The sequence below is a fragment of the Diceros bicornis genome, chromosome 18 (assembly GCF_020826845.1).
Source record: "Diceros bicornis minor isolate mBicDic1 chromosome 18, mDicBic1.mat.cur, whole genome shotgun sequence".
Lineage (NCBI taxonomy): Eukaryota > Metazoa > Chordata > Mammalia > Perissodactyla > Rhinocerotidae > Diceros > Diceros bicornis.
In genome coordinates this window covers 31,136,895-31,163,633 of record NC_080757.1, presented here as the reverse complement: position 1 = coordinate 31,163,633, position 26,739 = coordinate 31,136,895, and the positions used below count along the sequence as shown (strand labels likewise).

Genomic DNA, 26,739 nt, shown 5'->3' with positions numbered 1-26,739 from the left:
GGCTACAGCTCCTTGTACCTCCAAGAAGAGTTTCTCAATAAACATTTGTTCATCTCCAGGCTTCTCATTTTTTCAGTCAGTGGCTGTACCTTCAAAGGCAATTCAATGCCTTTTTCATTTTAATTGGTCACTGTACAATTTTTTCTAACACACTTTTCTCTCTCTTTGTTTCAGAGGCTACCCTTTAAAGACAGGCATTTCACTTGCAGCAAAATGTAAGTACATGTCTTCCTTGAATTGGTATCTACTTCTCAGCTATAATTCCTAAAACCTCCTCATCTTTCAGGCTCCCATCTCACATTGCTGCATTTTTAAGATCTGGCTCAACAAAGGCAGCCTCAGTCTGAATCTATCATTTCACACTATTGATGTGTATAGCATCGTGGAGCATTTTATAAGCCATTTGGGAAACAGATGGAACCTGATTGTTGCTGCGACTATATTGCAGCTAAAAAGCTGGAAAAAAGTGAGGAGTCAATTAGGCAATATTGTTTTGGACATTATGACCATGTGACACCAAATATTTGAATATTCAGTTTCTCTCAAATAGGTGGCTAATTTATTACTCTTTGCTCAGTTGTTCCTCATGGTCACAGACTGTTTCACATCTGACAGCACAGTAGTTCTCTTAGTAATTCCTTCCTGTGTGTACCACATTATGGCCACCCTGTAAACCACTGTTCTTTCTAGAACGAATCTCCCGTGTATTATGTTTCTTTACTCTTGGTACGCCCAGTGTCCATACCTAAATTACAAACCCCCTCTACTGTAAACGACCAAATAAAATTACACCAGGTCCCAACTGGGAGTTCAGAGTATTTTAAAGTTTCACCTTTGGGTATTAGGATGCCAATGTTTCTTTTTTCTTTTTTAATAAAATGAAGTTTATAACAATTTTAACCAAAAAAAAATATGAACATTCCATCTGTCTTTGGAATCATTTGATAATACCTGAGTTCAAAAAACGGGATAGATGTGGATTCAAAATAAAGACTCTAGGTATTCAAAAGTAGCTCAAAAGGTAGTGAGTTGCTTGTCACTACAGATAAGTAAGCAAGAGACTGACAACCAAAAGGTAGAAGGTTGAGCCAGGTAAACCAAGAAGTGTACATCAACTCTCAGCTCCTGATTCATATGGAACTTCCAGTGGAGGATACATCTCAGCAGTCACTGAGCTTTAATTAGACATTCTTGGACCCATAAGAATCCAGAGGTCTCACTTGAATTATACATATTGTACATGTTCTAATAAATTCCCTTTAGAAAAATTCAGTCCCTGAGAAAACGATATATTCAGCTGAACTGCAAGAAAAAACTTAGTTTTTCCTGACTTCCCTGAAAGATGCTTTTTGTTTGCTCTCTTGAATAATTGATCCCACTGTTATTCCCTAAATATTCAAACATCAGCACAAGAAACATCCACCCTTAAAACCATTCAAACTTTATGTCAAAGTATTATGCATTCACTGGAATTTTTTAAAATGTCAACCTCTGTATTACATTGCTTTGGTTTTCATTGCATTATCAAGACATCTGCATGTTATGAATCTTTTAAGCAGCTTTTACCTATCAAGTCACGTTAGATCTTATGAGCAGTCTCCCTTTTCATGTGCTATCATGAATATTTCATTTGTACAAATGTTAACTTGTGACTGTAGTATTATCTCTCCTGAACATAGAACGCTATTCAGGGGAAACCACCTGTGTTTACTTTCCTGTGTATTCATATTTGGTAGCTCTATGTCATACTGTTTCTGCCTATTTAGGTTTACCATTGTTTTTAAATGATTTAACGTTAAATACTGAAAAATCATTGGTACATGTTCATGGTGAAAATTAGATGCAGGGCAATTTAAGGCAGCATTTTAAGTCATTATATGCAAATATGCAACTATAAGCACATGTATGACTATTACCTCAAGATCTCTTTATTAAAATTTCAGTTGAGGGGGCCGCCCGGTGGCACAGCAGTTGGGTGCGCGCGCTCCACTGCGGCGGCCCGGGGTTCGCAGGTTCAGATCCCGTGTAAGCACTGATGCACTGCTTGTTAAGCCATGCTGTGGCTGCGTCCCATATAAATTAGAGGAAGATGGGCACGGATGTTAGCCCAGGGCCAGTCTTCCTCAAGAAAAAAGGGGAGGATTGGCATCAGATGTTAGCTTAGGGCTAGTCCTCCTCACCAAAAAAAAAAAAAAATTTCAGTTGAAAGCACCTTTTACCTCCCAAATTAGGGGGGGCAAAAAGGCTAACTCTTTTACTTCAGAAAGGTCAATTTGCGATTGCTTTATTTTCACATTTTTTCTCAAGAACAAAGTGCTTCGTGCCCTGTTTTGTTAGTAAATATTCTGAGTAGTAAATTTTCACTAGGATTTTACACCATCTAGACCAAATGGGTTTACACACCTCCCCACGTCATCTCTGAGCAACGGGCGCAAAGTTGGTCTGACCCATGGAGTCATGGAAACACATTAAAATCACCAAGCAATTGTGACTTGGGTTCATTTTGGCAGCCAGACTTGGATCAGCCCCTCTGGAGTTGGCATTATGTGCTAATGATGATTGTATTATACAACCAATACAAATGGAAAATGACCTAAGCAGGGCTCTATTCAGACGAGCTTTGATCTACAGTGAATGGCAGGAGGCTTTCCAAGAAAAGGACCTGGAATGTGCATGGGCCAGGTAAAATCCCAACCCCGCCGAAGGAGGACAGCCTTAGCCAAGTCAGGAAGACACACTTCCTTGGAGAAAGAGGGTGGGCTGTGGAAGTAACTCAGGACTAAAAATCAGAAGGCTCATGTCTGAGTCCCAGATCACTCTGTCAGGAGTAGCATAATTTTAAGAATGTTAGTTAACCCTCAGTTTCTAAGTATCTTTATTATGATTGGGAAGAAGAGAAAGGAAAACATTTTTCCAGCCTCTGTCAAAGACTGTTGTGATAACCTCATAAGTTTCAAGAAGATTTTACCACCGAAAAATGCTTTCTATCTTTAAGGGATTCTTATTAGATTATTGGAGGCTCTCTCTGTTTTAGTGGGAGTTCCTGGGACTCGGGGGGCAAACTTTAGTAGTAAAATCAATACTATGCAATAGGAGAAAACAGAACCATATTGGGTCAAATCAAGCCCCTGGAACAACTTGCATCCACGTTTTTTGTCTCTTTACAACTATACATATTCTTTGAGACCACTACCTCTGGTCGAAGAGAATTGTCTTCTGGGTGGTATGGGTGAGAAAGTTGCCAAACAAACCTGAATCATCCAGAGGCCTGTAAAATGCACAATTGCTTTTTAAGAGGCATGGTGATATTGTGTTCCTTTCGATTTTTGGCAGTAACAATTTTCTGCAATTTGTGGTTTTGCAATTTCTCTTTACACAGACAACATTCTGGCACTCATTCAATGCCCCACTGGTTGGGGGGTAGGGAGAGGAGAGAAAGAGATTCCCTGGGGCTCCGACCACTCCAAAAAAAGAAAGAAATGTTAACGAAATAAGTCAGAAGGAATGCTTGAGACTAGTGGAAGCTGTTGGTTAGTGGAGAAGAAACAACTTTTAATAAATTGCGTGGTGTGGTTGGGATTTTATCTGGGGCTTTCGTTGGCTAAGCAAAGGTCTGTTCCTCTTAACTATTCTTGACTCTCCATTGAGTTTTGTCTGGATTGCAATCTCAATCTCCTTTCTTCTTTTTTTCCTGTATTCAGCAAGCCTAGAGCATCTCTTCTACTGGGTCCCTTTGGCCCCTTCTGGCCTTGGTAAGATTCTCTTTAAATACTAGGACACCTACATCTCTAGGTGTCCACTGACCAATGATGTTAACTTGGTTTGTGTAAATTAGAAAATCCATGCGCCAGAATTTTTGTCCTTGTTCTGATTGCATTTTCTTCCTCTTCCCCAAAGCTGAGTGCTCTTTGCAGAGGGAGGTCTGCAGCCTGCACTGCAGAAGCTGTGCACAGATGTAGCATTTATCTAGGCAAGAGTAATTGGTTCTGTTTCTATTACAACTCTGGAAAGGCTTTGTCGACTTGTGTTTGCTTTTTTATGGCTGCTAGTCATTGTGCTGAAGGATTTAAAGTTGCATCCAGTGTAAACCTTGTATTTCTTCTCTGTTCACTTTTCTTTGGTGAGGAAGACTAGCCCTGAGCTGACATCTGCAGCCAATCCTCCTCTTTTTGCTGAGGAAGATTGGCCCTGGGCTAACATCCATGCCCATCTTCCTCTACTTTATACATGGCGTGCCTGCCACAGCATAGCTTGATAAGCGGTGCATAGGTCCGTGCCTGGGATCCGAACCTGTGAACCCTGGGCCGCCGAAGCGGAGTGCGCAAACTTAACCACTATGCCACCAGGCCGGCCTCATCTGTTCACTTCTTTATATCAAAAAGCCCCCTGTTCTCCACTCAGTAGATTCCCAGAGTTTATGCCCATAGTTCACATGCTTTCTATGCATCAGGGCAATTGCACAGGCCATTTATTTCTTCTCTTTTCATGACCTAAATGTCACTGCTTCTTTTGCTTCCAAGAGGAATATAAAGATAATTTCTACTCATATGTTAATTGTATAGTTTTTGCATATTTGGGGAAAATATGATCTTCTTCCTGTGTATGTGTTCTAAAGGTTTAGGGAATTGTTTGTGTTATACTGTTAAAAATCCTGAGATTTTAATTTTGGAAGATGCTTTCAACAGCTCACCCCGAGAGTCCATGGAAGCCTGATACATTTTTTAATAACTCAACACTTGGAACTTTCTTTTGCTAACCTGAGATAACCTTCAGGTGATTTGTGCTGGTTTTGCCTTCTGGAGCAGCACAGAAGTTGACTCCTTCTTCCATATGACAACCGTCCAAATACTTTGGAATCTGATCCCATATACTCTTTGAGTCTTCCTTGTCTGGGCCTCCCAATTCCTTCAGCCGTTCTTCATATGACAGTTGCATTTTTCAATGTCCCTCTTAAAATGTTATAGCCTGAACTAAAAAGAATACTGCCAAGATGGCTAACCATTACGGATTCCAAGAAAAAACAAAGCCCAAGTTCTCGATCTGGACATGTTATTTCTAGTACTATAACCTAAGAGCACCTCACAAATTTTAACAGCAATTTAGTCCTGAGGTTAATCCTAAAACCTCTAGATATGTTATATAAAAGCTGCTATAAAAGCAGATTTTTTTCCAGACTTGTATTTATGCACTTGGTTTTGAATACTATGCAAACCCTACATTTATCCCTGCGACACTTATTAGTTTCAGAATATTAGTGGAAACTGTTAGGAGATTTTTGAATTTGAATTATTTTAAATCCCCTCCCAGTTTTGGGACATATTTGATTTGCCTCTTGACTTCATTCAAGAGATTGATAAAAGCAGTGAATATCTGGATTTTAAGCTCCTCAAAGGTGGAATCATGTTTTATTCATCTTTCTCTCTCCTGAAATGTCTGTGACATTTTGTTAAACAACCAGATGTTCAATAAATGCTTTTATGAAATCAGTCAACAAAATCAGATACTGGCAGCTTTCCAACACCCTGACAGAGAGCTATCTTTAGACTGATATCAGTGCCCTTTACAAAGTAAGAACAAGAAGAATTTTATGCTATGTTGCTAATGCTCAGAGATTTTGTAGCATTATGTAGGGTGATCTTCAGGGCTGGATGGCCTGGATTCTAATCTTGCTAGATTTTGCTAGCTATGTGCTTTGGAGCAAGTTAATCCACCTTTCTGCATCTGTTTCCTGATATGTAAAATGATGATATTAAATTTGTATCTGCCTCATAAGGTTGTTGTAATGATTAAGTGAATTAATCCATGTAAAGAATATAGACCAGCTACTAATAATATAAAAACAACAATTAATAGTAATAATAGTTTTATTGTCATTGCTTTTGTTGTCATTCTCAAGATATGCTGGTATAACTAACCTATCCTAAGAGGAACCAAGGCAAGTTTGGCATAATTTGTTCATAGTAAACCCATATTGACTCCAAATAATAATTTTATCATCAAAATGCTTGTGTAACCTAAATATAACTCAACTGCTTCATGGCCTAAGTTTAGGTATGCATTCAAAAGAAACACAAACATCTAAAAAGATGAAAGTAATGTAAAATTTTACTACAATCCCTCAAAGGGGAATTATATTACATTCCACAGCAAAATATTCTAAAGATCTTCTTTACTCAAATTTTTCATGGTAGCTGCTCAAAAATCTTGCCTCTCTCTCTCCCTGCTGCTCTATATAACAAAACCCTGGCTAGTGCTGCTTTTTTCCTTGTTTACCTCTTCTCTCCTAATCATGCCCAATTCTCCAGGATTAATAAATTACTAGTTTCCTAGTATTTCCTGTCTCCAACAATTCCATTTCCTTTGTAATTTCCATGTGGCCCTTCCAGGCTGCTTCTGGAAAAATATTACATATATAAATAAATATTTATTATAAATCTTACTGATATAATAGATGTGCAGCACACAATTTACAAAAAATAATAAAATATGTAATACTCTTTATTATAAATTCCATATAACCAACTGCTTCTCACAGAATGCTTTCATTGATTTTTGGTGAACTCTTATATCTGTAGCCAACCTGTGGCTTCAATTGATGAATAAATGTAGTTTACATATAAATGTGATTGATATTTTTGTTTATTTTAATGAGTAAGACAAAAGTGAAACAACAAAAATGTATGTCACATGTCCACTCATTCCTCAATAAAATGAGCAACTTTTTCACTAAACTGGATAACAGTATTTTAATACCATACAATACTTCCTAAAGTTTCTGTATTATTTTCAATAAGACAGCTACAGACACAACACTCTTTTTCGCTTAATCTGCATTATTAACTTTTTCTACATCACTTTCTTAAATCTAGACAATCAACAAAACAATAAATCAAACTTTAATTTCTAGTATTTGTTGATTTCTGTGGTGTAAATACTCCTACCACGGCCAATGTCAGGCAACCAACATGATATCACTGAATATGGAATTAGGAAGGGATGTGCAGTAACTTTATAGGGTATTTCCACCATACAGATACAATAGATGCAAGTAACCTCAGAAGGAGAGGCAATAATAAAATGTTGTAAAACAAATAGGAAGTGATGAGTTTTGAGTATTTTTTTGCTTTGTTTTTAATACAAGTTATTTCATCATAAGTTTATATAATTCAATTTTTTTAAATGGCTGTGTTTAACAAACAGCTCACAAATTCCTAAAAATCTAACAATTGGCCCTTGCAAATGGGCACAAACCTTCTCTAGTACAATACCGGTCCTTCCTCTTTAGACAGCAGTGAGGGATAGGAAGCCGGAGGAAGAGCTTGTGGTACAACTGCAAATATTTACAAATAAATTTTTCCCAAGTTACAATTATTATTTTTTTCCTTTTCAAGCTCTTTATTTTTTTTAATTGATATCATAATAGTTTACAACATTGTGAGATTCCAGTTGTACATTATTATTTGTCAGTCACCATAAAAATATGGAACGCTTCACGAATTTGTCTGTCATCCTTGCACAGGGGCCATGCTAATCTTCTCTGTATCGTTACAATTTTAGTATATGTGCTGCCAAAGCGAGTACACAATTTTTTTTTTAAATATGTTTTAGAGTTTTATCAAAGATCAGAGACTATCTCCTAAGTCTTCAGAAACCACTTTCTACCTACCTTGCCAATAAAATATATTTCCATCTTTAGTATTGATTATTGACTCAAAGATTCTATCACTTTATCTCTTCTAAACAATTTTTTAGACTACAAGGTCAGAAGCTCAGGTTAAAATGGAGGAGATAATTATAAGAATGTAGATATTTAATGAAATCCACAAAAAGGAAACAAAGTTTAGTTGGACTTTACACTAACTTGAATTGGAGAGCTCCATCAGAAATGGAGTTATCAAGAACCACGGCTGCTCTCTTGTTTCTGGGCTTCATAGTGTCTCCTACATCTGTAGACCAGGTCCATCTACTTACTCCTCAGACTGCATATGGCCCAAAATGGCAGGCACAGACATCAAAGAGAAGACATTTTAGTTCTGCTTCCCACTTGGGGAATACACATCAATCCCAAACACCAAGTAAATAAATCCCCATGGTTCAGGTCTTCATTCCTTGGCAGGCCACTGGCCAGCATATGAGAGGTATTTCTCAGTTAGAAATATCTCGGGTTCCATTAGTTGTGGCTAATGGATTTTGTTTTAATCAGGATTGTATGTTGAAATTTATCAAGTATTTTTCTGCATCTATTGAGATAATAATATGGTTTTGTTCCTTTAATATATTTATCTGATAGATCATATTCATAGATTTTCTGATGTTGAACCATCATTGCATTCTTGGAATACTCTATAACAGTCTTTAAAAATACATTGATATACAATTTGCAAATATTCTATTTAATTTTTTTCATTCATGTTCACTTATGAGAATGCCCTATAGTTTTCTTTGTCATTATACTCTTCTTTACATTTACCTAGCACTAAGTTTCTTTGTGCTTTGAAAACTTTATGTATATCTTACTTTTTTTGAGACTTTCCTCTTTCTCTCCCTCCTTCCAGCCCACTCTTCTCACTCCTCCTTATCTAAAGGTTTTCCTGTTGCCTTTACTCAGCCTCCCACCCAGAACTCTCAGTCCAACCAAATCTTTAATAGGGGCTCATGCTCCTGCTCCGTGGTGATATTGGGGATGTCTAAGATTTAAGCCCCCAAGCTAGTGACATTTGGCTCAGTTACTGTTCATAAAGCTGAGTGTGTGTTCTCCAGCCTCCCTAGGCCACAACTGCAGTCCCAACCTTTTCTTCTTCCTTTGACAAACTGGGAAGACCCACATTACCTCCTGGTTTCAAGCAGTGAGCCCAGCTTCAGATTCTCATTTGATATCAAGTATTTGTAATCCTTGGTAAACACAGGTGCTGAACTCCTAGCTTTCCCTGATTCTAGTCCTTCCTTGTCCTGGTTCCAGACTGCAGCTCAGCTGGAGGTCTTCACCCATCCACTTATCTCTTCTTTTTTCTGTTTTATGTGTTATCTACAGAGTTATTGATTTTGTTTGTGAACAAGGCTATATCTTTTTAATACCTGATTTACTTTTTTGAGTCCCATAAGCTTATATGATTTTCAGGGGGAATGAATTAAGATAATCATGTGAATTTTAAGAAATACAAAGGATTATAGCAAGAAAAGGAAACACTAGTGTAGAGCTGTGTATGCTCTCTGCCTAGAAAACCCTCCTTTTCCTTTCTGTCTACTACCTACATCTTAATCATTTTTCCCTGGCTACTTATTCTAATTCATGTTTTATCTTCCTTCAATTTAGTCTCATAAATATTTATTGAGTGCTATAATATATCAGGAACTATACTAGCACTGAGAATACAGTAATAAAGGAGATAGAGGTGGTCCCCGTGTTCATGGAACTCACGTTCCATGGGAAACAAACAAAAGAGTGGGAAACAAAGAAAAATTTAAAATACAGTATAATAATAATAATAATTACTCTAGCAATTATAATTAGAGCATCCTATTTAACAATTGATTACATACTCATTTTTATTATTGTCTAATTTTTACATGTGGAGTAATCATGTTTTCCCAGTTTTGAAGACCCATGGAGATAGTGAATATATATCCTATATTTCTCTTATTTATGTCCATGATTTCATATGTGGAACCAGGGATCATTATGTATATAGGATTGAGTAGTCTTTATCCTCCAGTGGGGTTAAAGTGGGTTTCAAGGCACCAAAGCACACAAAGAGGTTGTTTTAAGGTCAGCTATTATTGCTTTTCGTCAATGGCCATTACAGAAGTTATAGAACCATTTGTTGGTACAATGTGATCTTTAAAGTCTCAGAGTTAGAGTATGGTTTACAGTAAGACTATTTATTATTTTAGAGTTAATTTCAAAAAGATGCACCAGATTATTGTGTCTTCATGTTAATTTAATTTTAAGGCTAAAAATAAAGTAACTTTAAAGTGGCAAAAGTAACTTTATTCCTGATTTATGAAACAACTTGTCTTTTAAAAGGAGCAAGACAGACAAAGAGAGAGACTCAATGCTACATAAAAGGCACTGTAAAAGCTAACTGCCCAGATCATGAATAGATACCAGTTTAAAGTACCCCCAAGGAACGTCTATCATATAATCCAGATATCTGGATCAAAATAAAAGATAATAAAATGATATCCACCAGATGGCTATAACAAGAGGCAGAAAATAGCACTCAAGTGCTAGTAAGGATGTAGAGCAACTGGCATTCTCATACATTGCTGGTAGATGAGACATTTGGTACAACCACTTTGGAAAACTGACATTATCTCCTAAAAATGAACATATGCATACCCTATAACTTAGCAGTTCCATTCTGATGTATATACCCAACAGAAATGCATTGTAGTATATTCACACAGTGAAACAGTATACAGGAATGGGAATTTACAATGTATAACTACATGCAACTTATATGGTTGAATAAACCTCAAACAATGTTGAATGAAAGAAGCCAAGCAATGGAAAGTGCTAATGTAATTGATAATCATTATGAACCCATCTTGGGAGTTTTGCAACCAGACCTAATCCAAATTTGGTGGATGGTAACCAGTTGAACTTTTTCCATTTTATCTTTTGTCCCCCAAATGCTGTCATGTCAGCATAAGATGGAGCAGATTAAAATGACCACCTTCCAGAATCTAAGTGATTAGAAAGACCATAAGACAGCAGAGATTCAAAGCTAAGAGGTCAGTGAGCTAGGACAGGATATGAATGCCAGATAGCCAGTGAATGAGGCCAAGTTCTTAGCCAGATACTTGGTGGCAATGGGAATGAGGCAAACAAGAAACAAAGCTTGAACAAGGAGGCTGAGGACCAATAAGAAAATCCACATCAATTGGAAGGGGTCACACAATGAGTTCATGTCACTATTTGGGCACTCAACCACCCAAAGACAGGAAAGAAAGAGGATCTCATATTTGAGGGAAGGACCACAACGGTGGCAAAATAGAGGCACATTCTGATCTGAGGCCAAGGTCATAAACTCTCTGGTATAGTTGGACAAAACATAGTTGAACAAAGATTAGAACGTTTGGTGTGATTTGGAAGCCGGAAATGGGACTTGCTTACCTAAAACACAACATATACCTCAAGAAGCTCTCAGGTAGATAGACTGACTGATTATAGTTAAGGGATTACGATTGTTGTGAGCCACCTTCTCACCATGAGAACCAATTCAGGAAAAATGTTTAAAGGGCTGCATTTATTAAAATTATACATACATATATACATATGAAATCTGGATTTACAGTTTTATTCTCCAATTACATTGAGGGGTATTTGAAGAATAGTATGTTTTTTATTAAAATTTAAAAACTATATAATTATCATGTTCTGTAATTCTGTGCCTTTCAATACATTTTCAGTTCAATGAAACTTCATTGTATTATGGTGGAGAAGCCAGGTGGCCTCAGGTGGCCTCAGAGTTCAGCCATAGACCATTATGAAATATCAGGAATGGACTGGAGATGGCTGCTAAGAAAGCAGGAAGGGTGGTGGAGATGCTGTCTGGAGGGAAGTTCTGAGTGGCACACACAGAATGTAGCAGTGTGGCAGGAAGGCAGTGGTGCCTTAAAATACTGCATACATGATTGGCTTTCCTTCTCTACTCATAACCTATAAACTTCAACATATCAGTTTTTACAATGTGCATCAAGCATTACTCAAACTAATTGTCAGACACTATGCTAGTTACGCAAGGTGAAGATACGTAAATACTAACAGTACCTGTGCCCTAGGGAGCTCCTATTCCAGTGGAGGCTTCAAGGTGAAGATATGGCAGAATAACTCTAAAGGAATACTTTCTTCTGCAACATTTGACCCAAATGGAGGAGAGACCACCCTTAATCATTTTTCCTGTGTTGGTGTCCTTTTCAAGATTTCTCAGCCTCCTTCCCTGTGTGCTTGGTACCCAAAGTCACGTGCCCACAGTAAATTCTCTCAATGACTCAAAGCTATTGCATCATGACAGTTCCCAAGCCTCAGCCCTTTGGGCCCGTCAGCCTAATTTGCTCAGCTCTGAGAGACTTTCTTAATACCAGGTCGTGAGAAAGCTGAATGAGTGAGTGATGTTACCACTCATCTTTACGTTTCTTGGGCTTTTATACCTGAAATTAGATGCCGAGTCATTTCATGAATCCAGGCAGACTGCATGTGCCAGGAGGGGAGGGCTGAACATCACTGGATCCAGAGGACCTTAGTGAAATGGTTAGATCTGTAGTTCTAACAAGAGTATTGGCAGGGAGTAAGAGTAAAGAGATAAGCTTCCTAGGATTCCCAACTTGGCCCTCTGAAGCCTGTACCAACTTACCCCTCAGTAAGAGACAATTTAAACCACTGCTTTGCTTTGGGGAAAGTTTTATTTAGAGAAGGATCAGTCAGCTCACCAACTTTTTGTTCCATTAAAATTTCAGTATACTTCCTTAGTCTTACTAAGATTTTCCAATTTCAATATGTGTTTTCCCAAAAAGGCTTTCAATAATATTGAGTATTCGAATTACCAAATGTGTGCTGATTGCTTACTTGTCTGTAGCCTCTTGAAATTTGCTGAGGATAGCTCCAAAAAACACTATTTGTATTTTAAATTCTAATATTCAGTGGTCCGTTTTTTTGTTGTTTTTTGTTTTTTGCAATCTGCAAATTTAACTGTATAATATTCAGCAAAAAGCAAAAGAAAAATAAGAGTTAAATCATGTGAGAGATGTTACCCACTTTCTCACTCAATGATTCTTTGCCAGGCACCAAAGTCATTGGGAGGCCTGAATCCACTGGTTCCTCAGGTCATTCATTTCATGCACTTTATGACTTTCACAGAATGAAGGTCTCACCAAGCAGAGGGTGATTCCAGTATTTAAAGATTTTTTTTTGAACATCATGGTACCTAAACCCAAGATAACATTTTACTTGGTGCTCAGCAGTGATCTTTCCTGACACACTGTTTGGGATTTATTAAAAAATGGTTCCATGGTGTGTTATGGATAATTTACTCAATTTTCACCAGTAATTTTGACAATCGGCAATTTTTACCTTACACATCAACTTTAAAACCTAAATCCCGCATGGACTGTGTCTCTGTTGTGATTCTCAAATTTTATCAGTAACATTTTAAATCTGATAGCAAACACTTAAAGTAATACTATTTTATCTGTATACAAGAGAGATAATTTTATTTACAATGTTTTAAATGAGAACACAGTCTAGTCCCTTTTAAATATGTCATTAAAATGAACACTACATGGAAGTAGGGGCTAAGAGACACTATCAAGAGAAAAGCAATTCTCTAAGGAAACTGGAGAATCCAAATGTGGATTCAACACAAACATGTAGGAGCTGTGCTAGTAATTGTTTTTTGTAGTTTTGCTTCAGCACTAAGTCATGTTTTATGGATTCTTTTAATAGGAGAGCTGCATTGCAATTTATTAAAAGAGAAGACAGGCAGCATCAACCTAGTAAAAGGTCATAGAGAAAAAAGCAGATGGGTCTCTTCCCCTGAATCAGATTAAAATGGTCCTGCCTGTCAAGATTGCATCGCTTTGTAGAAGAATATATTATTTGCCCAAAAAGAGACACTTGTAATCAATGTTGTTCCTTTCTATATTTCACACCACCACCACCACCTCTAATCCGATGAGGAGAAAAATCAGTAATATTTGCAAGGTGACTACAAGCTCCATTGGAAATATAAATTGAGATATAGGCTACCCAGATAGGGGTCTGCTTCCGAATTTGTGTGTTTGGAGCAAATCTACCTCATTCATAGCATCATGGGCAGAGGCTTCAGTGAGGACTGAACTAAGACCTTTTATCTGTTCTGCCTCCAAGAAACCAATCTCAAAGAAGTCAAGTTCCTACAGAGACATAATAACTTCAGTCAGCCCCTGACCCATCTCCATAGCTCAAGTTAATGGCTGCAGCTCAAGTTACAAAGTTGCCCAGCTATGTTTGTTGGACCCATTTGGTTTCCAACCTTTTCTTATTATTTTCTTTATGAACCCCCTTTGTATGCTTTCCCTGATGGAGCTCATGCTTTGAAGAACTTAGCCGACTAGAGAAATAGTTATAATTAATAATAAATGTTGCAATTTTTATGAATCAAGATGGGAAACTGCCAATCAGAACTTTGATTTAGCTGACATGATCAGTGTTACCACGAGTTGTTATAATTCCATAAAGAAACAAAGAAACTTCCCAAAGAAACTAGACTTTTTAGAAATGTAGGCAGTTTCCTATCGATGTATGCAATACATCACTAAAAATTATGCTAAAGTCTAATAGATGAATGTTAAAGCATACTCATACATGTTATAAGGGAGCTTCATTTACAATATTTAAAGAATATTGTAAAATACCTACCACTTGACTTTTAGATACAAGCTTCTAGCGTCCTTTCACAGTTCTGTTTCATTTCCTTCACTTTAGAACACACAGTGAACAAGCTTAAGCTAATAGAATATCAAACTAAGGTTAAAGGTCTGCTGCTTTCAGCATATAGAATGGTTTCCTTCTTAAATCTATGCTTATCACTAGAATCATATCTATCATTTTTCCAATCTCCATTCATGTTTATAAAATAAGAGAAAATACAGTAAACTACTCGGATAATTGCCAAATGAATGCTGCTTTGCAGACAACGATGGCAAACCTGCTGAAACTCATTGGCAGGCAGCATTATATAAAGAAAACTTGATGTGCCTCTTTGGTAAGCTGAGGTACAAGTCAGAATTTGGTACAGGTAAGGAAATTTAGGGTTTTATATATATACTATGCAGAAATGCAGGTCATTTGAAAGTTAAACATATAAAAGTTGAGCACAACAGGTGTTGAAAGTAAGATACAGATTTCCCACAAATATTCCATACCTTCGACTAGCAACTTTAGGTAAGAAAATGCTCAAGTTGGGCCGGCCCCGTGGCTTAGCAGTGAAGTGCGCGCGCTCCGCTACTGGCAGCCCAGGTTCGGATCCCGGGCGCACACCGAAGCACCGCTTCTCCGGCCGTGCTGAGGCCGCGTCCCACATACAGCAACTAGAAGGATGTGCACCTATGACATACAACTATCTACTGGGGCTTTGGGGGAAAAAAGGAGGAGGATTGGCAATAGATGTTAGCTCAGAGCCGGTCTTCCTCAGCAAAAAGTGGAGGATTAGCATGGATGTTAGCTCAGAGCTGATTTTCCTTACAAAAAAAAAAAAGGAAAACGCTAAAGTAAATATTTCAGAGTTATACACAAGCTGCATAATAGCCGTTGTTACTATTTACTGTTATTGAGTATTGATTATGTACCAGGTACTAAACTGGGCATTTCCTTATTACCTGATTTAATCTTACTAATAACACTGTGAAATGGGATTATTTCAGCATTTTACTGAAGAAACTGAAAGTCAGATTTGAAGTATTCTATCCAAGATCACATGTAACTAAAAATAGCAGAATTGGAACTAAAATCAAGTCCATCTGACTCCAAATCCCATGTTCTTTCTTTGACACACAACTGTCGTCTTCTGAAGATTGCTTATAAAGACTTAAAAGAATTGTTATATTACCCTTACCTTCAAACTTGGCCTCAGTATGTTTTCTCTAAAGCTACATTCTAGAAAACTTCTTAGATAATGGATAGCAGGGTCCTGTTTGTTGCCTACATTAAATGTATGAAAAGCACTATTATGTTTTAACTACTGTTAATTCTGGAGACTGGAACAGAACAGTGTCCACTGATCAGACTTATCTAAATACCTTTGGATGTGGCATGTTATTGTGTCAGGAGAAAGTGATGCAATGTATTCAGTAGGGAGCAACCAGATCTTCCGAAAGGAGGTTACGAAAAGTAACATGGCTGAGGGCCTGGCCTTTCTGTCCATTATCTCATTGGCTTCTCAGCACAGACCTTTAGGTAGGCATCATCATCACCATCCCACAGATAGTCCCAGAGAAGTTAACAAGGGCATTCAGATAACACACTGGGTATTTGAACCCAGGTCTGTCTGCTTTCAAAGGCTCACCTCATGACACAGAGCACAGGGAGCCCTGGTGCACAACACCTATGACAGATGCATGTCCCTAATACTAAATATCACTGTTTGTCACAAGCTCTGCAAGATTTGTTCTGCTGCTCATTTGTACAGTAATAACCATAGTTTCTATTTATTGTATACCAGTCTGTGCCAGTTACTTAACTAGGTTGCTTACATAAGTTATCCTATACAAATGAATATTTATTGAATAAATGTAAGATTTAATATGTCATTTAATAATTAGAATAATATTGTGAGGCTTAAATTACTATTTTCATGTAGGTGGAAGACAGAGGTTTATGAAGGCTATACAGTGAAAAAAATTGGGAAGCTGGAATTCAAGCATCCATCAGGCCCAAAGACCATGTTCTTCCACCGAATGACCCTACCTGCTGGTTACCACGGGTGGAATGTTTTTACTTTTAAGTTCTGAGAATTAGATTTTATTACATTTGGCATGGAAATCTACTTAATACTTGTCAAGGATTCCCCGGAAGCAAGGATGAAAGTCTACATGATTTATTAGGAGGCAAACACAGTAAGGAGGTGAGCCATAGAAGGGAAGGCAAAAAGGTGCATTTCCAAGCAAGTTAACACCGTGAAAAGTTGAAACTTAATCCCTCTGGGGAGACTAGGACCAATGGAGACAGGGAGACAGTGAGGAGAGCCCTCCCATGTGGGAACAGCATGGAATGCAGCTGAAAATTCCCAAGCCACGTACAGTCTGGCTAGAACAGCTTGGGATATCATTAAGCACGTAACTTGCCTGTAGCTAAAATCATCCTAATCTTTGAGATTTTCACAAGAAAAAGTTGTTGAAAGACATAAGAGATCTGACTGACCAGATGTATCATGCTGATGCACAGAAAGTCTCAAGATAAAAATATAAATTATCTCCTAATATGTAAATTCAAAGGAAATCCAATCAAAATACCAATAGGATTATTCACAGAACTTGAGAAAACTGATTCTAAACTCTGTGTGGAAGAAGAAAGGCCCCAAATTAGCCAGGACAATTCTGAAAAGGGACAATTCTGGAAAAGTTGGGCAAACTTGCCATGAACAGATAGCTAGACTTATAAAGTTGCAGTCATTAAGACAGTTTGTATTGTCGTGGGGATAGACAGATACTGGGCTAAGATAGGGATCACCAAAATCGACCCACAGAAAGCCCTAGTAAATGTCACGAGACATCAGTGGGGAAGGGTGGACTGTTTAGGAAGTGCTATGGGTCTGCTGGCTTTTCACAAGGAGATAAATTAGAAGAGGAATTTTACTTTTTTCCATATGGAAAGTCAATAGTCCCATAGCACTTATTGAGATTTAATCACTGGGGCAGCTTCCAGTGCTTCTGGATTTTCTGCTACACCATCGTTAGTGTTTTTTCTAAGAAAAAAAAGGTTCTGTGAAACGGTTTTACTGTATATATTTATACAGTGGTTGAAACAAGGGTTAGGACATTGGAACCCTTCTTGCTTGGCAAGCCCTCAACACGCCCCCCCAGCAATGCCATAGGAACAGAAGGCCCATTTTCTCCTAAAAACTGGAGCAGAAAAGACAACATAATGCAAGGATCCTCCATTCTCTATTTTCTTTGAGAATTTAGGGTTCAAAAAACCCAGTTTTACTCTTTATTTAGAATCCAGGCAGTGTTGAGATATACCTACTCACAACATTCCATAGGCCCTCTGCTTTATTTTACCTGCTTCAAAATGCAAGGAAATAAGTTTAATCTTACATGAGAACTACAGTCTATTGAAACAGTAGTTCAAATGCTCTTCCAGCCAAGTCTCAACTCATGAAAAAGAATGGTAGAGTTGATTAGTAATGTCTGTCATGGGCACTGTAGGGAAAAGTGACAGCATGCTTGCCAAGAATTTATCATTTCTTAATTTGACGTGTTTCTATCCAGGAATATAAAATAATTTTTATGTCATTAATCTAGGGAGCTTGGCATTATTATTCAAATAAATCAATACCAATTTCTGTGCGCAGAGTATTTTTTCTTAAAGCATCTGGTTGCAATATGCCACGTAAACTAGATCTATACATCATGTTACAGCTTGTCTCAAGTGAAGGCAGAAAGTGTACCCTCAAGAGTTAAGTTACTCGGGCTTCAGCAAGCCAACAGTTGATTGGGGAATATGCTATGCAGTCCAGGGTTTCCCTTCTAAATACAATAGACAATTATGTGTGATCATGTATCTAAAATAGTATAGCCATCATTGATAATCACTTGATACTTTATTACTTTTGAACAATTTGAACAATTTTTCCCATTCAGGAAAGTTGGAGGGCAAGCTAAACCTGACACATCATTTTATTTATTGAATGTATTTATACTTCACCTCTTTCCAAAAAAAAATCTGAAGCTGCTTAAAACAAGAGCCATATACAATCTTGTTAATCATAAAAGATAGTCTTGCAAAAAAAAAAAAAATGTTGGTTATTTTTCCCCAAAGAAAGCCAAATTGTGTTTACTCAGTATTTCTTTAATTGGTCTCCTTTAATACGGGAGCTTTGCATAACTTTGTAATGGTGAAAAATAATGTTTCAACTTTAACTTATAAGAGGCGTTCCCAAAAGCACCATCTGTTAGGGAGTAAGGTAATAAATGAAATCTTATGAAAGTATATGTAGTGACTTTTTAAAAATGAAGCCTCTGTTTGTAGGGCAGTTTTCATTCTAGTTAAGCCAACATTTGACTTAGTTGCATTTATGTCAGCAAAGACTTTTTTTTTTTTTTTTTTTTTTTTTTTTTTTTGTGAGGAGATCAGCCCTGAGCTAACATCCGCCAATTCTCCTCTTTTTTTGCTGAGGAAGACGGCCCTGGGCTAACATCTGTGCCTATCTTCCTCCACTTTATATGGGACGCCGCCACAGCATGGCTTACCAAGCAGTGCGTCGGTGCACGCCCGGGATCCGAACCAGCGAACCCCGGGCCGCCGCAGCGGAGCGCGCGCACTTAACCGCTTGCGCCACCGGGCCGGCCCCATGTCAGCAAAGACTTTTGTTATGCAATTAGCAGAGAGTATAAATCTCTCACTGCCCAAAATGTTTTCTCTCTGATGTCCAAGTATTCAGATTAGGCATCTATCTCAGAACTGCACAGTTTTCATTTCCACTTATTGTTTTGATGCTAAAGACCATCCACTGGACCTCATCTCATTTGTGTCGACTCTCATCCCAGATGAAGCTTGAAAGCTAACATGGAAATTCACATTCTATCAGGAGAATTAAAAGGAAAAAAAAAAAGTAACCTGTATTCCTAACTTCTGTAGGAAGGGATATTGTGAGTCCATACAACATATTCCTGGAATATGAGCATTAAGAAACTAAAAACAAAAAAATTAAGAGCCAGCCCTGATGGCCTAGCGGTTAGTTCGGTGCGCTCCCCTGGAGCAGCACGGGTTTGGTTCCTGGGCGCAGAACCACACCACTCATCTGTCAGTAGCCATGCTGTGGTGACGGCTCACATAGAAGAACCAGAACTTACCACTATACACAACCATGTACTGGGGCTTTGGTGGGGAACGGGGACAAAGGAAGAAAAAAAAAAGGAGGAAGATTGGCAACAGATGTTAGCTGAGGGCGAATCTTCCCCTGCCAAAAAAAAAAAAAAAATGAAGCAAAGGGTGAGGATAGCTTATAAAATGAATGCCAAGAAGTCCTATTCAGATGCTGGAGTTGAGTTACAAATCTGTCTCTAAGTCAGTGGTCTATATCTTTTTGTATTGAGTTATGGATCAACTCAATACAAAAGTTATTATATCTTTGAAGATATAATAAAGGATCTGAAGCATTCCTTCAGAAACAAACAAAAAAATTATTTATCAAAAAGTTGCAATAAAAATAACAGGTTTTCTTCACACCATAAAGTTTCCATAACAATTTAATTCTAATTCTAGTAACACTTATGAATAGATAGATGTTTAGGTTCTAATTAGGAAAAATAACTGGAAATATTTTTTTCCAAAGCATCATCATAAATCTTTAGAAGTAGTTTCCTACTTCTAGGGTTGGGGAGTGAGTGGAATATGTACCACAAAGTTACAGCCAGGGGACTGGGAATCCATATACATATCAAGAATTATCTTTATACCAGAAAATAATAACTCTTATATGTATGTAGCAACCTTTATGTACATAGATGCTGTTTTAATAAATGAAATAAAATTTATTTGAAAGGGAAAAAATCCAAAATTTGAGAAGCTATTCAAGAAGGTATTGATTCATTCATTCATCTCTCCATTTATTTACTCAACAAATATTTATTAAGTGTTTACTATATGCCCACTTTTTGGGATATTGAGAATGAATTTCAGGAAGATCTCTTAGACTGTAAACTCCTTGAGGGAAGTTACCAAGTTGGCTCAGGGCAATTAGCTGTCAAGTATTTCCTTGTGAATTTTATGCTCTGTGGCGTAATCATAGAACACAGGCTCACAAGCTGGCTTCCATCTGCCATTCAGTACCTTTGTGGGTTGATGATATATGCTCAGAGAATGCCAACTCTTTTATACATCGAAGGTTGTCACCACTGCAAGGGACTTTAAAAATCATGTATTTCCACCTCTTCACTCTATAAATAGAGAAACAGAAGGCCTGCGGGATAAAATGACTTTTCTAAAGTTACACAGCTAACCAATGATGGAACCAAGACTGAAACTCTTGTTGTTATGCTCGTTTCACTCAAGAAAAAATTAGGGCAGTAAATCTGCAAAAGAATTATTTAAATGTATTCCTAAGCCAACTGCATTTACGTCTTTGTTTATTTATTTTCCTTCCACCTCTTCAAAGGTTGTTTTTTTTAAAAAATACATACAGTGTAATAAGATAAAAATAATAATTGAAGGAATCTAGAGTGAGAAAGAGGAGGTGAGAAAAATTAGGTGAAACAAGAGGTTACTTTAGTAGACTAAATGCATCCATAAGGTTCTACACGGCTACTAAAACTGGGTCACCAATTAATACTGTACTTCCTAGCAGCCAAGGAAGGAAGGAAACAAAATTCATGGTAGGCATCAGATAAAAACAATCTGAATCTGATTGTTTTAAAAACAATTTGAATCTGAAAAGGCTAGATACTGTATGATTCCAAATATATCATATTCTGGAAAAGGAAAAACTATGTGGAGAGTAAAAAGATCAATGGTTGTCAGGAATTGGGGAGGAGGAGAAGGGATGAATCATTGAAACATAGAAGATTTTTAGGACAGTGAAAATACTCTGTATGATACTATAATGATGGATACATGTCATTATACATTTGTCCAAACCCATAGAATGTACAACACCAAGAATGAACTCTAATGTAAACTATGGACTTTGGGTGATAATGATGTGTCACTGTAGGTTCATCAATTGTAACAAATGTACCACTCTGGTGAGGGATGTTGGTAGTGGGGGAGGCTATGCATGTGTGGGAGCAGGGAGTATATGGGAAATCTTTATGCATTCCTCTCAATTTTGTTATGAACCTAAAACTGTTCTTAAAAACTTAAAGTCTTTATATTAAAAAAGAATCCAGATTCTCAGGAGAAATATAACTGCTCCTGGCCTTGAGATCTCAATGAAATTTCTCCTGTGAGTCCTCAAAAAATACATTGCTGCTATCAATTCAACAGCAACCTGTAACAGGCTGGTTCTTGAGCCATTCTTCATGGAGGCCAGGGGGAATGCAATGCCCAGGACAGTGAAAGCATCTGCACAAGAGGCCAGAACACCGTAGTCCAGGCACACAGCTCCCTGAGGGTCTGGATTCATCCAGGAACAACACTCAGACCACCTGAAGGAATAACAAACGATTTACTTTGATTGGGCTCTCACTGTGGGCACAGATCATTCTGAGCATTTACGTTATCTTCACATCTTCTAGGCAAGCCTTATTGAATATTATTTCTTAAAACTGGATTTTTAATAAGGATTGAGCAGTGGAACATTGAAAGTCATAAAGGTTGTATATTCTGTCAAGAACTTGGAGATCATATATTCAGTATTGCTGAAAATTTCTCTAATGCTGAACCAGTAGTCTTTCATGAATATTAAAACATTTCACCAAAACATGTGACAGAAAATGTTCAGAGGAATAAAGCAAATAAAATAATTCTTCAGCACATTGGGATTCCTGAACCACTGCCCTGTCCCCACTGTGAGTACAGGTAATTGGTAATTTATAGTATTTGAAGCACCCCAGTACCTAAGAAAGTGCAAGGTTTGAATGTTTTCACTAATTTTAAAGTTATGGCTATGAGACAGTGCTACATGCCAACAGGAGCCTGAGCGTTGATGAACCAAAGTTAGTGTTTTTTTTTTTGTTTGTTTGTTTGTTTTTTGTGAGGAAGATTGGCCCTGAGCTAACATCTGCCAATCCTCCTCTTTTTGCTGAGGAAGACTGGTCCTGGGCTAACATCCGTGCCCATCTTCCTCCACTTTATATGGGATGCCACCACAGCATGGCTTGCCAAGTGGTGCGTTGGTGCACGCCCGGGATCCGAACCGGCGAACCCCAAGCTGCCGTAGCAGAGCATTCGCACTTAACTGCTTGCGCCACCGGGCCGGCCCCAGTGTTTTTATCAAATAAAAGTTATATCAAATCTGCTCTTAATACATTGTCTGTGTGTTAGCCAGCTCACAGGAGTGGCTACACTCCTTCTCCACAGCCAGGACTTCCAGATAGTTTCTTTCCCTTGGTTATATCTCCAATATCTGTTTTCCTCTAGACTGCATGCAGCCTGATTTCCCCAACACCTTAACTGGTTCCTCCATAGCAGAGCTTCTCAACCCGTGTTCTACATCAGAATCACCAGAAGAGCTTTGAAAATGCCCGATGACCAGGCTGCACCCCAGGCCACTGATCTCACAGGCTCTGGGGTGGAGCCCTCACACAAAGATAGAGATAAAGAGAGGACACTGAGAGCATGAGCCCCAAATCCCTGGTACCCAGAAAGTGGGAGAAGAGATGGTGAGGAAGCAGACCAGTAAAGGAGTTGGGGACTTGTGCTTTGGCAGAGAAGAACCCAGTCTTGTGGCTCTGATTGCAAATCTATGGCAACTTTCAGACACAAAGGACTCTGCTCTTTCACCACTTTCTGTACATCCTGCCTCAAGACACCAGGTCAGTCCTGCCTCTGAAATCCATTAACATTAAGGCTTAAATGACTACAGTCAGAGAGGATTGGGGAAAGGAATAGTAAAGAGTGAAAGGCAATGAAAACCTACAGGAGGGCATGAAGGTGAGGGAGAAAAGCAGCTAGGAAAGTATATCCTTGATTCTAGCCTACCCTTGACCATGGCCATCTGATTCAATGATTCTCTTTTGAGCCAGCCCTGCGATGATGTGTTTTGGTGGAGATAGCTGGTCACAACTGGTGGTTGTGTCTCCACAAAACTTGAACTTGGAGCTATAGAATATACTGGAAAGAACATTGATGGCTTCTGGTACAGAAAGAGTAGAGATGGGAAGTAAGTCCAGCTTTTCTCAGGCTTCTTGCTTTTGAGTCACAGCATAGCTCCAAACGCCTGGGATGTAGGATTCAGCTCTTTCTGCCAAAGCAATCCACCAAGCACAGACACTTACCCAGAAAAGGACGCTCACTACTCCCTTTAGGCTCAGGCAGTGTGGAAAGGGATACTCCTTGTGAAAAACAGAGTTGTAAAGAGAAAAGAGTGCATTTCCACCTTTCCTTGGTCCCCCCAAAAAGTCAAAATTAATTGTATAAATTTAGAAGTGGCTAATTTTTAATGGAAATTTAATCTATATGTTACCCCAGTGAAAAAGTAGCCTGTTTATAAAGCAAAATCAGTGTGGTAAGCGTAACCCAATCGTGCTTTGTAAATGGGTCAACTTTTCACTGAACTATTGTATATTACACAGCTTTTACACAAGCTTGTTAAATTTTAGACTTTCAAGACAATCTAGTCTAAAATATTTGGGTAACTTGGTTATACATTACCAGTTAAGCCTCCACGTTCTGATAATAGGCATTTATGTAAGAAATGCAAATTTACTATGGAGAAAAATTAGTAAATAATAACTCTCCCTGAAGAAAAAATGCATCATGAGCTGAGATCTGCTCAAAGAGTGGCTGTTTCCCTTCTGAATTCCTTCATTGTCCAGCAATGTAAAGTGCCAGTGCTAGAGTTTGTCTGAGAATAGCCTGGTAGGAGTTAGAAAAGATTAATGAAAATATTTTCAAAGACTCAAGTCAAGCCATTTTATTGGGGAGTAGAGGAGTATTGTTTTTAATCCATTATTTGTGAGCTTGGAAAGAAATAATTATTTGCAAATTAAAAAATAAGAAAAATGTAATATTTCTTTTAGTCTCTCAAAATCCCAGGCATTTTCCTCCTGGCAGACATAAGCCTTCCCTCCTGTAGATGTCTAGCTTATGAAAGGAGGCTGAAATTCATCAGGTTTGCTTTTTCATTATTTGAGGCTGAGAACTTGCAGTAAAGAGTAGAAGAAGGCGAGCTTCACATTCTGATGATTTAAGAATGGTAGGAGGTGAGGGGGCAGAAAATGCACCAGCTTCTCTTGACTGCCACCTGTCCATAGTTATCTTTTCTTGAAAGATAGTTTTAGGCCACAACTGATTATCAATTAATACAAACATTTAAAATGTTTAAAAATAATAAGGATCAACTATGAACCAAGCACATTATGTATTATACATAAGAACTTTATAACTCTACAGAATGGTTAATATTATCCCTATTTTACAGATCCAAAATTAAGCTCAGAGACATGACTACCTGCCTAAGGCCACACATCTAGAAAGTAATGAATCTGGAATTCAGACCTAAATCTAGCTCTTTTGCCAAACAATACTATCTTCTAAGAATATCAAGAGTCACTGAAGTCAGAATAGGCCTTTGTAATTATTTGTTTATTTATTCATTCATTCATTCAAGTTAGGCCTGGATTACTTAACTGCATACTGATCGACATCATAGGCTTTGAGGTCAAGTCCCAGATCTGTCACTTGCTATCTTGGTGACTAGGTCAACCAGTTAACCTTGGGTTCCTGATTTATAAGTAGGAGATTGTGATGGTACCAATTTCAAAGGGTTATTGTAGATTAAATACAATGACAACTTAAAGCCCTTGGTTTGGTGCCTGGATATAGTAAGCACTCAATAGCTTTATGTTGATGGTGGTGGTAATGATGATGATGGTGATAATGCAGTGGTCCTGGGAGTAGAGATGTCAGTTCTCTTCCAGGAAAAACTGGCACTAGAAAGCTGTGATAATGGTCAGAGACTCTTGAATCCTGGAGCCGATAAGGACTTTCAGGATTCATCTGTTCCTTGCCTCTGGCTGCAGACAGAGCTGCAAACAACAGGGCTGCATTAATGCCACGTGCTACACAACTGATTTATTCACTGGCTCGTAAACATTAATAGTCTCTCTTTTGCTCCTGACTCTGGAAAAAGAAGGTAAATCCCACAGGCTCAGGGTCTGCACCCTGATGAAATTGTGGGAGCATTTTCCAACAGTGTGTAAAACCCTCCACTTGGAGTCTCAGCTTCTCTCCCTGGATGATGCCCTCTTCAGAAACCTTGCCAATTTACTCACAGTCACCAACCCTCCAGGCCACAAGCAAATGAAGACACAGGGACTATTCAGGGGACTCCCTCGTCTCAACCTTCATCCAGATGTTTGGCACCTTGGAAACGGGCATAGCCACAGTTTCCTTTGGACAATTTAAGAAATTCATATTAAAGGATGTGTCACCCTGGATCTAGAAAAGCAGTTGCCATAGGTTTTCTCAAGCAGCATTTGGAGCTCCAGGAGGGAATTTTGGAATCAAAGGAGAAACATGCACTGCTTATCTTACCTGCCTTCTCCTTGCCTCCCACCGACCCTCTCTTCCAAGAGCACTTTGTCAGCTGCTTGCCCTGAGTCTCTTCAAATGCTACCCTGGAAACCTCACTACAATTCCTCAACCTAAGTTATGAAAAAATCTGGACACTAACACCAGCTTCTGTAGCAGATTGATGACGTTGCTACTGAAGGTCCCTTCTGGAAGTTTCGAGTTTTAGCCAGAGTAAGAAGAGCTGGGTAAGGTCTTACAAAGTTAACTTTTTCTTGCCTCAGTGCTCACTTGCACATGATGATTTTATTAAAATGATATAGTGTTTTAATTTGCCATGAAATCTCTATCTCACAGTTCTAATGGGATTCAGATGGCTTTACCTGATAGGTGAACTTTTAGGAACTTTTGTGACCCACAGTCCAAACTAGAAATGATAATGCCCTACTATGGTTTAGAAATCATGTTTTAAAGACAACACTATAGATGTGAAAATAATAACATTAATAAATGCTTGCTGTAATGCTATTTTTCCCTCTAAATCGTCTCCGTTTTGCTTTCACATTCCCACAGGATGTGAGGGTTTTGTTCAGAGTTCCATGTCAGGAAGGTGCTGACCTCATGTGCTTTCTGCTGTGGAGCTGGGTGCACCACTGGGGGCGGATTTAGAATAAAGAGCTGGTAGAGACAGAGGACTTTAGAGCATACACAAATTATTGGGCTCACTGCAGCTACCACCAGTCTCTTGATTCATAAAATGGTAGGCCTGTTCCTTTGCCCTGATGAAATTTCCAAAGTGTTAGTGATATAGAGTGACTGTATTCAGGAATAGAAATAATATCAGCTGTGATTTGTTGACTACTTATTTT

The 26,739-nt window shown here is 38.2% G+C and overlaps 1 protein-coding gene and 1 non-coding gene across 2 annotated transcripts in view; one reads left to right on the top strand and one right to left on the bottom strand.

Moving 5' to 3' along the window:
- Positions 1–26,739, top strand: part of ANKFN1 (ankyrin repeat and fibronectin type III domain containing 1) — a 281,192-nt gene that overhangs the window by 49,241 nt on the left and 205,212 nt on the right. Inside the window, exons 2-3 of the mRNA XM_058559350.1 lie at positions 175–215; positions 13,445–13,501. Of these exons, the coding sequence (XP_058415333.1) occupies positions 175–215; positions 13,445–13,501 (98 nt within the window). The remainder of the gene's footprint in view (positions 1–174; positions 216–13,444; positions 13,502–26,739) is intronic.
- On the bottom strand, positions 7,475–7,581 carry LOC131418023 (U6 spliceosomal RNA). The gene has a single exon (XR_009222819.1). It is a non-coding gene; the product is annotated as a U6 spliceosomal RNA (small nuclear RNA).